A 13,808-nucleotide genomic window follows, 5' to 3' on the forward strand; every position below is an offset into this window, starting at 1 on the left:
CCCCTGTATAAATGTACCTTGTCCGTAAGGGGTAGGTGGGCAGGTGTCAGAGGCAGTAGGACTCAACAGGCAACTCCCCAAGAAGCTCATCAAGGTCATCTGCACAACACAGAGAGACAGACAAATTCAATCAAACAAACACACAGGGTGGAGCTGCTGATTGGTTTACCAAGAACATACACTCATATGCATATCCAAGTCCCACCTGCGTCCCAGGACAGGTCCAGTGGTGCAGCAGGCGGGCCCTGTGGAACACTAGAGGAGCCAGCACCAGAGTCTGCAGAGACCTGTGGGGCCCGAACATCCTCTTCATCATCATTATCATAGCACAACTCCATCTGAGACACAGGGGCTCCTGGGACACTGGAGGACTGATCAGATGATTCCAACATTGGCTCCTACATTCAACAGCAGAGTTAGATAAACAAATACAAAACATCTGTCAAGACACCAAGATTTACTCAATGATTTGTCATTGTTACATCAAACTCCCAACAGCCTAGGATAACAACAAGATATCCTCCAGGCCTTGGTAGTGGTCTCTCACCGGGGGGAGTGGGAGCAGCTGGCTCTGTGTGGAGGACGGGGTCGAGCCGTCAGGATGGTAGATCCTCAGGAGGTTGTTGGGTGTCACGTTCAGGTAGTGGTTACGGTGGGACGGAGAGAACACACCCACCTTCATGAAGAGACAACTAATTATGGGTCTACAGCTAACATAGTGCAAAAATTATCAACTTTACACACAATTTATTTTTGTGATTTATTGTGAGTGGCTCAATCATTTTGAAGAATCCAACAAATGATTTGCAATGAAACACTAGTAAATAGTGAGGAGTGTGGCCTGTGGAAGTCCTACCTGTTTGAGCAGCAGTACCGCCCCCATCTTGAGCTCCCCTAGTCTGTCCTCTAGGAGGCGCCGGTGCACTGTGCCCTGCATCTCTCCTACAGTCAGACACACAAATTACTACTGTGTTCTACCGGTGCAGTCAGAGAAAAACAGCATACCTAGCCACTGTGCTTCTGCATTGCTTGCTTTTTAGGGTTTTAGGCTGGGTTTCTGTATAGCACTGTGACAACTGCTGATGTAAAATGGCTGTATAAAATACATGTGATTGATTCATTCCACATGGAGCACACTGATCACATTATTCCTGCTCATGACAACAGTGTAGTAATCAGTGCATCCCCTCCAGTGGTAATCTGTTGACAGGTAGCACCATGGGCCACACTTCAGGAGGGAATGCACAGATCACTGAGACTTAATAGTCCGTGGTGATCAGCATGTGCTAATACCCGTTCATTTGATGCGGATCCATGATGGTAGAATAACTAATAAGCACAACACTAAGGTTAAGTAAATACTTTAATAAATCTGCTCAGGAGTCCTCACGCTGGCTCTCCTGAGGCCATGATGACCTGCTAGGTTTAAGCAGTACTCAGATAGAAATAGAGAGGAAGTACAAGAAAATGAGAGAAAGAGACAGAAAAATGGAGGAAAGAGGGCCCTAGGGACAATGAAAACGCCAGCCACAGACTCACTAAAATGTCTGTGTGACCAGTTCTACCTACAAGCACAAGCTCACCATCAGTAGGCCTTACCTGTGGGATCTCTGAACACAGCCTTGGCATCAGCGTGTGTGTGGAGGATGCTCTTCAGTACCACAGCCATGTTGGGGACCTTGTTCTTCACCAGCTGTTTCAGGGCCGCCTGACAGAGAGAGACAGACAGAGACCTTCGTATTAGAGCACTACAAAACAAGTTCAAACAACTGCCAATCATTAACTTTAATTAATTAAACATCTCAATTACTCATGCAGAGTTGCCATTAGCAGTGGCACATTAAGACTGTGGAAAAACAACAGAATAACCATTAAGATGATTAATGTGTGATCATGTTTGGGATGATAACTACTAACACCCCAGGCACAGGCCTGTCATTTGTCCTGATTATACTGATAGTGCCACCACAGAGACAAGGGCCATTAACATAGAGAAAAACAGCCCAACCACTTCTATCAGGGAGGCTGCCCTGGGTGCAGAAAAACATGCTCATGAAGTCAAATTATGCACAGTGTTACGCAAGTGTTACATTTTTGCACCAGATGATATGGCATTTAAAGCTTCTAACATTAAATATGCTATGTTAAATGATGCATATTGTTGAAGGGTACATGGCCACGCACAGCCTGAACACTGTTAGCCTTTCAGTCACTTTTCATGCCATTTACACTACTATAGGCTGTGTAAATTGGATACCGCTAAATGTGCTGGTCACCTTGCGGAGGACCATGGCCACGCTGTAAGAGTGCAGAAAACAAGAGGAGTTCCTTTCGTCCAATCCCATCTCTGCCTTCATCGCTGCCCACGGACCTCCACTGAAATCCTCTTCCTCAGTCTGAGAGCTGGGAACCTTTTTTTTTTTACACACACATCACATGTTCATAAAGCAACATGATATAATAAAGAATGGACAAAAAGGTTAACTAATATCATGACACATGATACATTTTGTAAATGTATAGGCTACACATCAGTGTGATAGTACCTGACTGGGCAGTCGAGCCATGGCCCCATGTGCAGGTGTCTGAGGAATGGCCACCACGATGTCATCCAGGCTCTGCCCATGGAGCTGCTTTAAGGAGAGAGAATGGAACCCCGCAGTAGCTTAGTATCACAACCAAGAGCATTGCTGACTGCTGAGATTAGTTAGACTACAAATAAACAGATAGAGAGGCAGGTAGGGACAGAAGCAGAGAGACACACCTGTTGTGGTAGGATTCCTGCAGGCCCGGGGAAGCGGCGGGTATTGGGCCGGATGTGGTCAGAACCCGGTCTCTGGGGGGTCTTGTTGGAGTTGGACACCAGCTGAATCAAGTGGTTAGTGAAGACGGGCGTGTGGAGGGAATGGGGGGTGAGACTGGGGGAAGAAATGGGTCCACCAAACCTACTAGAGGGGGCTGGGGAGATGGGGTCAAAAGGCTGCGTCCCTGAGCCAGAGGTGTAGCCCAAGGCCTCTGTACCTGGGAAGGAAGCCCTCTGACTGGCCTGGGGGTCACAGGCCTGGGGAAGGGGCTGGAGGCCATGGTGAGGCCAGATAACACTGGGCTCTGGGGTGGAGCTAGGAGGAAGGTAGCACTAGGATCAGGGCGGGGAGAGGGGAAGGGACCAGGGAATGAGGACCTGTGGAGTATACTACTACTACTGGCAAGACCAGACGTTTGGTTAGAGGTACTGAATCCTCTCAGACCCACATTGGGCCCGGTTTGAGCACCACCACAGGCTGTGGGCCGTAGTCTTTTGGCTGGGGATACAGAGTCATCGCTGGGCTTGGTTAGATCTGCAGCTGGAGCAGTTTCTCGGACCTGAGCCCAAGTGCTCATCTGTGGGTCACTTTCATCTAGGTCTGCCAGGTCAACATCCCAATCATCAAAGTCATCCTGCGGCGAGGGGGCCTCTTGCTGTCCTGTTGTGTTTGACTTCATCTGTTGAGCTGGTGAGGAGCTCTGTTGGGTAAATGTACACAGTCCCCTACTCAGTGTAGGAAGGTGGAGAGGGGGAGAGGGAATGAGGGCAATGGTTTAGATGTAGAGAGCTGTCTCAAACCCAAAGCAGGAGACTGCCCTACACTATTCGGTGTTGAATTCTCTGACCCTGGGCCATTCGACAGGCCCCTATGGGCAAGTATGCCTTCTGTGGATGGTTGATGTGAGTTATTCTGGCCATAGGGGGCAGCAGGAGTTGATGCTGCAGTTGAATGGAGGAAACAGGACTGTGCTGCAGAGGACACAGTGCAAGCAGACACTGATGGAGCAGACCAGTCCATCTCAAGTAGATCCTAACACACACACATACAAAAAACGTTGTATAACTCATATTCAAAGAAAGCCAGAGGTGTTCAGACTAAATAGTTTCACAACAGTACTCTACATTACTTGTGATGTCAATCTGAGAATTTATTCAGAGGGCTATAATCTGTTATAACTATCATATCAGCAGGTGGTAATCACTGACTGTGTAAATCATTTTGCAGCACCTCATCATCGAAGTCCTCCCCAACGTTAAATAATCCATTCCACTTGCAAGTCTGTCGAAAAAGAAAGACATCTTCAAATATAGCATCAACTAAGAAAGAGCTAGATGTAAAATACATTTCGCCAACTAGATGGCTGGCTAACACTGTTAGCTACGTGCCAAGCTAGCTAGAGGCTTCTCTCATTTGTGAACTTGTGGCAGCTACCGACCTGGGAACCAGAGCTAGCTAACAAACATGACTGATTCTTACCATAGCAGTCATGCGATCTCGTTTCGAATGTCTTTTCTAACTTGTCTATTTATATTGGTAAATAAAGATCAATCGGAAGTGTAGATGTCATTTAATTCAGCCATCCAGTACTTGCTGCAGTAAAAATAGTATAACTTTTCAAGCAAAGCAAGATGTTGTAAATGCGAAATTTTGTGAGATTGGCACCGCCACATTCAAGTAGAACGTAATTGCGTAATCAATGTCTACGTTGCATGACGTTCGCGAGATGGGTAACTTGTCGCCACCTGCTGACTATCTCAGTTAATGCAGTTCCCCGAATATCAGATTGCGTTCCCTGTCTATTTATAACAGGCACTAAACTTGTATTGGGGCAACAATATCTTGTGAAAGGACATTTGGACGTGTCTGTAAAACACGTCATGAAGTAGTCGAAAACAAATTACATTATCCACAACAGCAAATGTACTATATTTTGTATAGTAACTTATTTGAGTTCACATGAAAAAATTCTGATTTCACAGTGGTTACAAGTTCAAGGTGAGTAGAATTCTATATTCACACAACATTGATACTATGTAAATGCAATCTTCAAAGACCAGAGACAAAATAAATTGTTGTCTCTGTTATCTCTGTCTTGATTTTCGTTTAGTATTGGCCATAACAGTAGGTTTTTAGTAGGTGTCTAAGTCAAATTTGCTGCACTGAGTCATGTTGTGTAAACTGTAAACAACTAAAATTGGAACTGTTTCAAATGTGTTGCTTAAAGACCTCAGTGGGTTGCTTGAGATTCTGCTCCAGCTTTGGGTGTCATGTCCAAGGACACATTTGCCTTCAGCTCAGCCGCCTTGCACTCTCTGAAAGTGGATCAGGAGCTCCAGGAGTGGGAGGATAAGCGGCAGGCATTGGCTCACAGGAGGGCCATGAGCCGGCCACCTGTGTCCCGGGCCTCCAGACCCCCTCCCAGACAGCAACGGGGCCTCCAGGAGATCCGGGTCTATGAGGCCCGATGCAGAGACACCACAATCCACAACACATTCATGTGTGGGGACATGAAGGGAGTGCACACGGTGTTAAAGGACCCCTGCATGGTCAACGCACTGATGGAAACAGTACACGAGGAGATGGTGTGGGCTCCAGAGCTGGGTATGTGTCAAACGCAGAGAATATAAACTCACTTTTACTGCTTCACTGTTGTCTTTTTGTTAGACCTATCTGTGCCTTTCTTATAGATCTTCCAATAATTCCCCAATCACTGCTCATCGACTCTCTTTATTCTATCCTCTAAACATACCTAAGCCTCTCTGGCTAGGTAAATAATGTACATACTCTCTGTCCCTCTGGCAGGGATGTGGACCATGAGCTCCAAGATCAAGCAGACATCTGCATTGTGTCTGGCAGCCAGCAAGGGACACTCAGGCTGTGTGGAGGAGCTGCTGTTTCGAGGGGCGGAGGTGGATGCTGACCCTGGTGGCAGCACAGCCCTGCATGATGCCTGTATAGGTGGCCATGACAGCTGTGTCCAGCTGCTGCTAGCCCGCGGAGCAGACCCTGACCTGCTGGCAGAAGACGGCAGTGCACCCCTTCACCTCTGCAGCACAGCCCAGACATTTCAGTGAGTGACAGCGCTCTTAGCCATTCTGACACTATGCCTGGTGATCATTTCTATTATTTATAGATAGAGGAATGTTTCAAAAGTTATATGGCAGGTGGGTCTGTTGATGTGGGTGCTAATGAATGATAAGATCGTAAGGTACTCTACTCTCTTCAGGTGTGCTGAGCTGCTGGTGACAGGTGGGGCAGAGGTCAATGTGTTGACCAGTGAAACAAAGCTAACGCCCCTCCATGTGGTGGCTCGTCGGGGTCTGGAGGAGCATGTGAAGCTCTTTCTGTCCCATGGAGCTGACGTGTCAGCCAGGAACCGTGAGGGGGAGACCCCCCTGAATGCAGCCTGTGGTGGGGCTGAGAGGCCTGCCGAGGCTGGGCGGTACCTCCGCGTGGTCCAGATGCTGCTGGGAGCTGGGGCTGACCCCTGCACTGCAGGCAGGAAACACCACACACCTCTACACAACGCCTGTAGTAACTGCAGCCCACGCATTGCAGAACTTTTACTACAACACGGAGCCAAAGCAGACGTGCAGAACTGTGCAGGATACACACCCATGGACTGTCTGTTACAGGTGGGGATAAGGGTGGCCATATGGGGGGGCAGAGGGAGTTTCGGAGAGTTATGTGGTCAAAGTGTAAGATCCATTTGGACATAAGGTTATTTAATTATATTCATCATTTTCATAGTCAGTGAGTGGTAGAAAAGACAAACTTCTTCTCCTTCTCCTGTCTGCAGGTGGTGGAGGACTATCCAGACCAGCATCCGGAGGCTGTAGCACGCTCCCTCCTAAACCACGGGGCCAAGGCCGGTAAAAGCTTGGTATGTCAGGGTGGGCAATTGGAAAAGTGTGTTGGGCCAACCTTGGTGTAAAAATGCCAGTTGGAGGCTGCATTTGGGCCCATTTAATTATATTTTATTGGGATGAAATATGTGCATCAGCAAAAGCTTAATTTTATTTCATTTGGGGGGCGCTATGAAAATGTTTTAAAGTTAATTCCCTGCAATTCTACGTAGACAATATATTTTGGAGGGCATGATAATAATAATAACCCACAGATTTCCTCCATATAGATGCTGAAGCTCTGCCTCCTCTCCCCTGCCACTCTGGAGGTAATGCTGAACTGCTATGCCGTTGTCCCTTCCTGTGAAGAATGGATGCAGTCTATCCCTCTTGCGATACATGAGGTTTGTCCTTTCCTCCGTTTTCAGCTCTCTTGTTCACTGCCTGAACCATCTAATGTCCTTCTTCCATTTCCCTCACCATCTCTCTGTCCCCAGACGCACCAGGGTTTCTTTGACTCTGTGAGGCAGATGACGAGCCAGCCCCGCTCCCTGCAGCACCTGTGCCGCTGTGCTCTGCGCCGCCACTTAGGAAAAGGTATCGACGCAGCTATCAGTAGATTGGACATCCCCAGCTCTCTGATGGAGTATCTACTACTTCGGAATGACGGGGAAATCCGGTGAATAAAGTGGAACACATGGGACAGAAGCCAAGAGAGAGAATGATTTGCATTTACAATAACTAAAATAATGGTTGCAATAAATTGTGTTTTCTGTATTAATTTATTAATAAATCAACTTTCTATTTTGCCTTTGAAAATGTGATACGATTTTTCTGAACTAATTTATGTTCTTGTATGAATTACATTTGTATGGACGATGAGTAGGAATAAAAAGACAACTTAGACTGTATGACTCAACTACTTCCCAGGCTGCTTCATCTGCACCGGTGAAAGCAACCACCCACTACAGGTTCACTATTGCTTTCATCTGTACTCTATTTTCAGCACATAAAGGAGAGAGAATGCGAGAAGAGGAAGTCACTTTTTAATATTTTAGATTTATACCGTTATTTGTTTCCTTGCTTGTGCCCGTTTGCGTACCAGCTACACAAGAGTTGGTCGTCCCAAGGATCCCAGAAAGCACTAACCGACCTACGTGCTGGTGGTGTAACGCCATCTGTGGCCCTCTACTCCAGTTTTATTATCGGGGCTGTGGCTAAATTAGCATGGTAGCATTTCGTCAAACATGATTTGACTACATAGCAGGTAAGCGCACCTCTTATATTCAAATGCGCATATAACTGGTGTGTGCATTTAATAAGAACATCTATAGAAAGCATTTTGACAATGTAGTGAAAGTTAGCAAACGAAGGTTGTCCTTGTTGCTATTACTAGCTAGCTAGCTAGCTAGCTTACCTAATACCTAGATTGTAACCTACCAATATGTCTTCTAACGTTAGCATAAACATTGAAAAAAAGAATTATTCTGTATCTAGCCAGTTCTCCAACGGATGCACAATGTAGTAGTAAACACATTAGTGACGTTTTAACTGGGTTGACATTAGTTAGATGGTTTGTTAGCTAACTTTTGTGACAATATTGCCAGGCCATCACTTAAGAAACTATAGACGTTTGCTTTGAAGTAGCACTTAATCTCTGTCCCTGACAGTTGTAATACAGGTCTCTGTCCCTGACAGTTGTAATACAGGTCTCTGTCCCTGACAGTTGTAATACAGGTCTCTGTCCCTGACAGTTGTAATACAGGTCTCTGTCCCTGACAGTTGTAATACAGGTCTCTGTCCCTGACAGTTGTAATACAGGTCTTTGTCCCTGACAGTTGTAATACAGGTCTCTGTCCCTGACCGTTGTAATACAGGTCTCTGTCCCTGACAGTTGTAATACGGGGCTCTGTCCCTGACAGTTGTAATACGGGTCTCTGTCCCTGACCGTTGTAATACAGGTCTCTGTCCCTGACAGTTGTAATACGGGGCTCTGTCCCTGACAGTTGTAATACGGGTCTCTGTCCCTGACAGTTGTAATACAGGTCTCTGTCCCTGACAGTTGTAATACAGGTCTCTGTCCCTGACAGTTGTAATACAGGTCTCTGTCCCTGACAGTTATAATACAGGTCTCTGTCCCTGACAGTTGTAATACAGGTCTCTGTCCCTGACAGTTATAATACAGGTCTCTGCTCATAGGCTTTCTACTCATATGTATCTATGCACTTCTTTCACTTCTCTTTTGCTTTTCAACAGACACAAAGGACAGAGATGGCGGTGTGTGCACTGACAATGGACGGGATGGGAGACGAGGTGGCTGCAGTAAGCGGTGTGTTACTCCTGGTCTTGGCCCTGGTCCTGGCTTGGCTCTCCACGCAAGTGGCAGATCGGGGAGACCACATCCTGAGCACCATCCTTACAGTCGGTGCCCACGCCTCTCTAATCGGGCTGGGGGGCCATGACAGTTACAGTGGAGGGCCACCCAGTGCAGACACACCAGAGCAGCAAACACCTCCACCCTCCCAGGAGAACAAGCCAGAGGAGGGGGAGCCTGGGTCTGAGAGGGAAGATGGTGAGATAACAGGAGAGGGGACTGCAGGGGCTGGAGTTGACCTGCTGTTGAATATCCAGGGGAAGAAACCTCAGACATACCAGCCTGATGATGATGAAGATGATGAGGAAGAGGATGACTATGAGGAAGAAGACAAGGTTCAGAAGCTGAGCCCAGTGGTCTCCTGCACCAGCATCACGGTTCGTTTGAAGTTCCTGAATGACACAGAAGAGGTGGCAGTCCTGAGTCCCCAGGATACAGTGGGTCTACTGAAGAGGTTATTATGATATGGCAGCTCTCATTATGTATTTTCTGTGTTTAACCTTTTTTTGATTTATTGAACATGCATATGTCTCCCATACAGTCTTACAGCTGCTTCCATGTTTCTTTATAACTGGAATTGCAAAATATTGTCTTCAACAACAAACAAATAAGAATGGCGTTCAAATGAAGGGGTGCTATGTCCAGTTATGAAAAAAGAGAAGTTACAACCCCTGGGCTAATCAGAGCTGATATTAATGTGTGAGTGAGTGGATGTGAGTTAATGGGTTATCATCTTTGCCTCTGAGAGGGGGGGCAGACTGGGACTATCCTAGTTTAGGTTGTCATAGATACTGGGGGCAGGGGGAACAGGAAGCTTGGGCTTCTTCTTTCTGTTGGATTGGCCTACTAGACTACTCTGGGAGCTACTGCCCCCTCCACTCCCACTGCCGCCCCCTCCTCCTCCTGTGCTGTTTAGGCCAAGAGACGTCTTCTTCATCTTCTTGGGCTTCTTAGAATCTGAGTTGTTGGTGCCCAGGATACAGTGGGTCTACTGAAGAGGTTATTATGATATGGCAGCTCTCATTATGTATTTTCTGTGTTTAACCTTTTTTTGATTTATTGAACATGCATATCTCTCCCATACAGTCTTACAGAGACATTTCTTTCTCCCCTCTAGTAAGTACTTCTCAGGACGGGAGCGTCAGATCAAGTTGATCTACCAGGGCCAACTGCTTCAGGATCCCAAACGGACTCTGCTCTCCCTCAACATCTCTCACAACAGTGTGATCCACTGCCACGTGTCCCAGGTGCTGCGGGAGGCCAGCCCAGAGGAGGCAGCTCGCTCTGGGGCTAGTGGGGGAATCAGGGCTGCAGGCCTGGCTCTGAGCACCAGTAGCCTGGTGGTGCCTGTGTTTGTGGTGATGTTAGCCGTGGTCTGGTACTTCCGCATCAACTACCGTCAGTTCTTCACCGCCCCTGCTACCATCTCCCTGGTGGGAGTCACTGTGTTCTTCAGCTTCCTCATCTTTGGAATGCACAGCCGGTGAGCAGGAGAGGAGGCAGGATGGAAGGGCCCTCATCTGGGCAGGAGAATGAGAGGGAAAAACAACTGTGTCAGGAGGATGAATGGATTCAAGGGGCCTCTGCCTCAGACACCATAGAGCTCAACTGGAATCCTAAGAGTGGGTGTGCCTGTGTTTGTGCATGCACCAGCAAATAGCATAATATGAGATCGATTGTATGTGCAGAGATTTAAGTTATCTGGAATGTGTGTTTGTTAGTATGAAGCAGAGATAATACTGAGTGGTAATTTTGTTTCTCAGAAAAACATTGAGTGGGTCCATCTCCTGTTGGTCCTTTATAGGGCAGAACCATCAGCATCACACCCAGGACCACAGGCTGCTTGGTCCACTGTGTCAGCAACATCTTCTGGTCAGTTTGGCTTCACATAGCCTGTTCTGTGTTAGGTTGCTCTCAGAAATTAGGGTCTCTATTCAATCAGATCTGCTTAAGCCCACATCAGTATAGAAATTGTGTGGGAGGTGGAACTGTGTTAGTGCTGTCAATCCACTGAGGTATAAGAACTGGAGACTGTGTCCAAGATGTCCGCCTTTTGTTTTCAAGGTTATCTACTCACGTTCGCATAAGCCAATTCATGTCTGTCTATATCCGGGTTGAATCCAGTTTATACAGACCAACATCGCATGCACACTAGCACTCAGTGCGCACAGGGAGCAGCGCAGACATCATCCAAAAACATGGCAGACTGATAAATATAAAATGTTGGCATTAGCTACAAATATTTGAATAATTCAATGGATGATTTGTGCACAAAGGTGATGACCTAAGTGTCTTATTATGAATTTTGAAATCTGACTTATCTATGTGGCCGTGTATGGAAATTGTCCTTCTGGGCTGAGCGTCAGTTAAACTGCAAAACTGTAGCAGTCGAAACCGTGCTTTGCTTTAAGTAAATACCACGGAGCCTTGTTTACAAGTTCGAACAATGGAATGTGAGATGTAATCTACACCTTTATGAGGCTGATTAGAAATCTTTATTTGAATTATTTTCAATTTGGGCGTGTAATTTCTATCTAGCCTACACGTTCTTGTTCTGAACTTCTAATGCAAGTAGGACAGGTGTGGCTTCGTGATAATGATAAAGAGCAGCCACTCACCGATTTGACCGCTCCACAACGCAGGTGCACCGCCAGAAATCAGCTATCGCCGGTTAACACTTGATCTGATTGAATCTAGACCTAGGATAATGCATCTCTTCACATCATGGCCACATACTCTTTTCATTATATACATGTTAACGTTCCAGAAATGTTTTCTTTTTGTAGTACGTGTTTGAACGAGCAATTCATTTCATCATTTGCAACGGAAACAAAATGAATATTATACAACTAAAGACTTGACTCTCGAGCAACTTTGAAACCACTCGCTATGTATGGAGTGGTGGTTATATTTCTACTTTCTTTCCAGTTCTTTGGAAATGAGCTTTCACCTTAGTTATTGTGGACTGTAACAACTGCCTTATTGCAAGGCAAAACCGTTTGTAAGGAATTTTGTTGCTTGAATTTCTCTACGCTAATATCTTTAGTTATTTTAAACCATATAAGTTCATGCATGAAAATAAGTAACATGTTTGGTTTAGAAAATACTGTAAATATGTATTTACTGTACATAGAATGAATGGGATGAAACCACATCGGACACATCAGGATTTCTGTTGGGGAATTTAACACAGAGAGGGAAAATCTCTTTATCCCTTAAATTTTATTGTTTTCCTCTGGCTTCAGATTTAAAGACATTCAAACCAATCAGTCCCTGTGTAAAGAGGGAGTATGTCTGATATTGGACAAAATGACAGAACGCAAGAAATCTGAATGACACTATTTTACTCAGACAAAGAAACCTCTGTACACTTGGGAAACTGAGATATAAAGAAAACCTAGCTGTGCGTCAAAAATATAGAATTGACATATTTGCACATGCACACACACGTGCATGAAAAACGTTGTTTTTGTGTGTTGTGAAGACACTTTCTATTGCGTCATTTGTCCACACTCATATTGTTCAGAGACACACTGATACACACAAATAAACAGTTACACAGCATTAGTAATACATGCCATTCTTTACCCTGTCAGCAAAGAGGGATAAATGAAATGATCCATACCCAAAATAGGTCTTTTTTCACTTGAAGGTTGATTCTTTTAGTGCACATTAAAGTGATGTCATACTTAATCACTGGCTGAATATTCTAAATGAAAGCTCAGGGTATATAAGATTCTCCCTAGCAAGTATAGTCTGGTGGGCCCCTCAAACAGGAATGAATAACATATATCGAACTTAGCTCGTTAGCTAGAGTAAAACTGAAAATGGCAAGAATAACAGTCTGAAATATCCCATGCAACAGCCATGGCACTTCTGTTGCAGGCGGCAGATTTGAATTCCTACAAGCGCATAGACACTGCACATAAGCAGAGACAGACTTTGAAAGCAAGTCAAGTGATGCAGATTGACCTAGAGTATTATTGAGAGAAAAAAGCAGGTTGACTCCACTATACTTTAGCATTATTCAACAGGAAGCAATGCGAGATCTACAACTTGTATAGAGTGATATTGTGATTTGCAGCAGAAGCAGGTTAGAGCAACTTCAGACTGAGTATGAAACAGTAAAGATAGACAGGGAAGAAGCACTGTTTAGCATGAAGCTGTGTAGAGAGGTTACTGTGTATGTATACAGTATCCAATTAAATCATGATTCTTTTACATAGGTCATCATACCACATGTATCGGTATATAAAAACACACCAACATCTGCATTTACAATTTACTGAGTGCAGACATTAAATACACATTCTCACTTGACACAGTCAATGTAAACCAAAAAAGTTAAATATACAAAATAACATATACTGACTCAACCACAATGGCACATTCAGAGATGCATAGTAATCTGAAAACAAATTAAATCACACACACAACACAGAAAACAGTCAACTTTACACAACAAACATTCACACACACATACACCACTGTGCAATACAATGCTAGTACGGATAAAGCCACCATCAAGTACCCCAATACTGGTGAAACAACAAGATGGCACTGACATCCTCCACCACAATAACAACGCTGTAGTCGTAAGGTGATGCAATTAGTCCACAAGTCCCCTCCTAAACAGAGATGGAGTCAAAAAAGAAAGCAATGTTTTGTTTTCAGGAGAAAACAGATCAGAGTGCAAAAAAGCGGAGTGTGATTGGTCCATGTCTGAAGCCTAAATCACTGATTAACAAAAACATAATTAAAGTGAACAATCCATGTTTCTTT

At 45.2% G+C, this 13,808-nt stretch overlaps 3 protein-coding genes across 6 annotated transcripts in view; 2 read left to right on the plus strand and 1 right to left on the minus strand.

Moving 5' to 3' along the window:
• Positions 1–7,542, plus strand: part of asb16 (ankyrin repeat and SOCS box containing 16) — a 26,512-nt gene extending 18,970 nt beyond the window's left edge. The window contains exons 1-7 of one of the 4 annotated variants that reach the window (XM_064987630.1): positions 4,466–4,802; positions 5,032–5,408; positions 5,610–5,877; positions 6,034–6,442; positions 6,607–6,690; positions 6,943–7,056; positions 7,150–7,542. In XM_064987630.1, coding sequence (XP_064843702.1) covers positions 5,075–5,408; positions 5,610–5,877; positions 6,034–6,442; positions 6,607–6,690; positions 6,943–7,056; positions 7,150–7,335 — 1,395 coding nt within the window. In that variant the 5' untranslated portion in view covers positions 4,466–4,802; positions 5,032–5,074 and the 3' untranslated portion in view covers positions 7,336–7,542. Of the gene's footprint in view, positions 1–4,465; positions 4,803–5,031; positions 5,409–5,609; positions 5,878–6,033; positions 6,443–6,606; positions 6,691–6,942; positions 7,057–7,149 lie in introns of those variants that run through there. The other 3 variants (XM_064987631.1, XM_064987632.1, XM_064987633.1) reach the window with 3 other exon arrangements.
• On the minus strand, positions 7–4,374 carry hrob (homologous recombination factor with OB-fold). Its single transcript, XM_064987627.1, is given in 12 exon segments — positions 7–99; positions 206–398; positions 548–676; positions 857–942; positions 1,600–1,708; positions 2,277–2,411; positions 2,547–2,630; positions 2,765–2,974; positions 2,977–3,564; positions 3,567–3,836; positions 4,035–4,085; positions 4,284–4,374. Coding segments are annotated over 12 exon segments (1,920 nt in total). The 5' UTR covers positions 4,296–4,374; the 3' UTR covers positions 7–46.
• Positions 7,543–7,583: 41 nt separating the features above from the next.
• tmub2 (transmembrane and ubiquitin-like domain containing 2) lies at positions 7,584–13,270 on the plus strand. The gene is made up of 3 exons (XM_064987641.1): positions 7,584–7,919; positions 8,909–9,480; positions 10,144–13,270. The coding sequence occupies exons 2-3, from the start codon at positions 8,924–8,926 to the stop codon at positions 10,511–10,513; spliced, it is 927 nt and encodes a 308-aa protein (XP_064843713.1). The 5' UTR covers positions 7,584–7,919; positions 8,909–8,923; the 3' UTR covers positions 10,514–13,270.
• The last annotated feature ends 538 nt before the right edge of the window (positions 13,271–13,808 follow it).

Source organism: Oncorhynchus masou, chromosome 15 (genome assembly GCF_036934945.1).
Source record: "Oncorhynchus masou masou isolate Uvic2021 chromosome 15, UVic_Omas_1.1, whole genome shotgun sequence".
Lineage (NCBI taxonomy): Eukaryota > Metazoa > Chordata > Actinopteri > Salmoniformes > Salmonidae > Oncorhynchus > Oncorhynchus masou.

Coding starts and splice junctions, on each gene's coding strand:
- tmub2 (XM_064987641.1), top strand. CDS start 8,924: ATGGCGGTGTGTGCACTGACAATGGACGGGATGGGAGACGAGGTGGCT. Junction 9,481..10,143: donor ACAGTGGGTCTACTGAAGAG/GTTATTATGATA, acceptor TCTCCCCTCTAG/TAAGTACTTCTCAGGACGGG.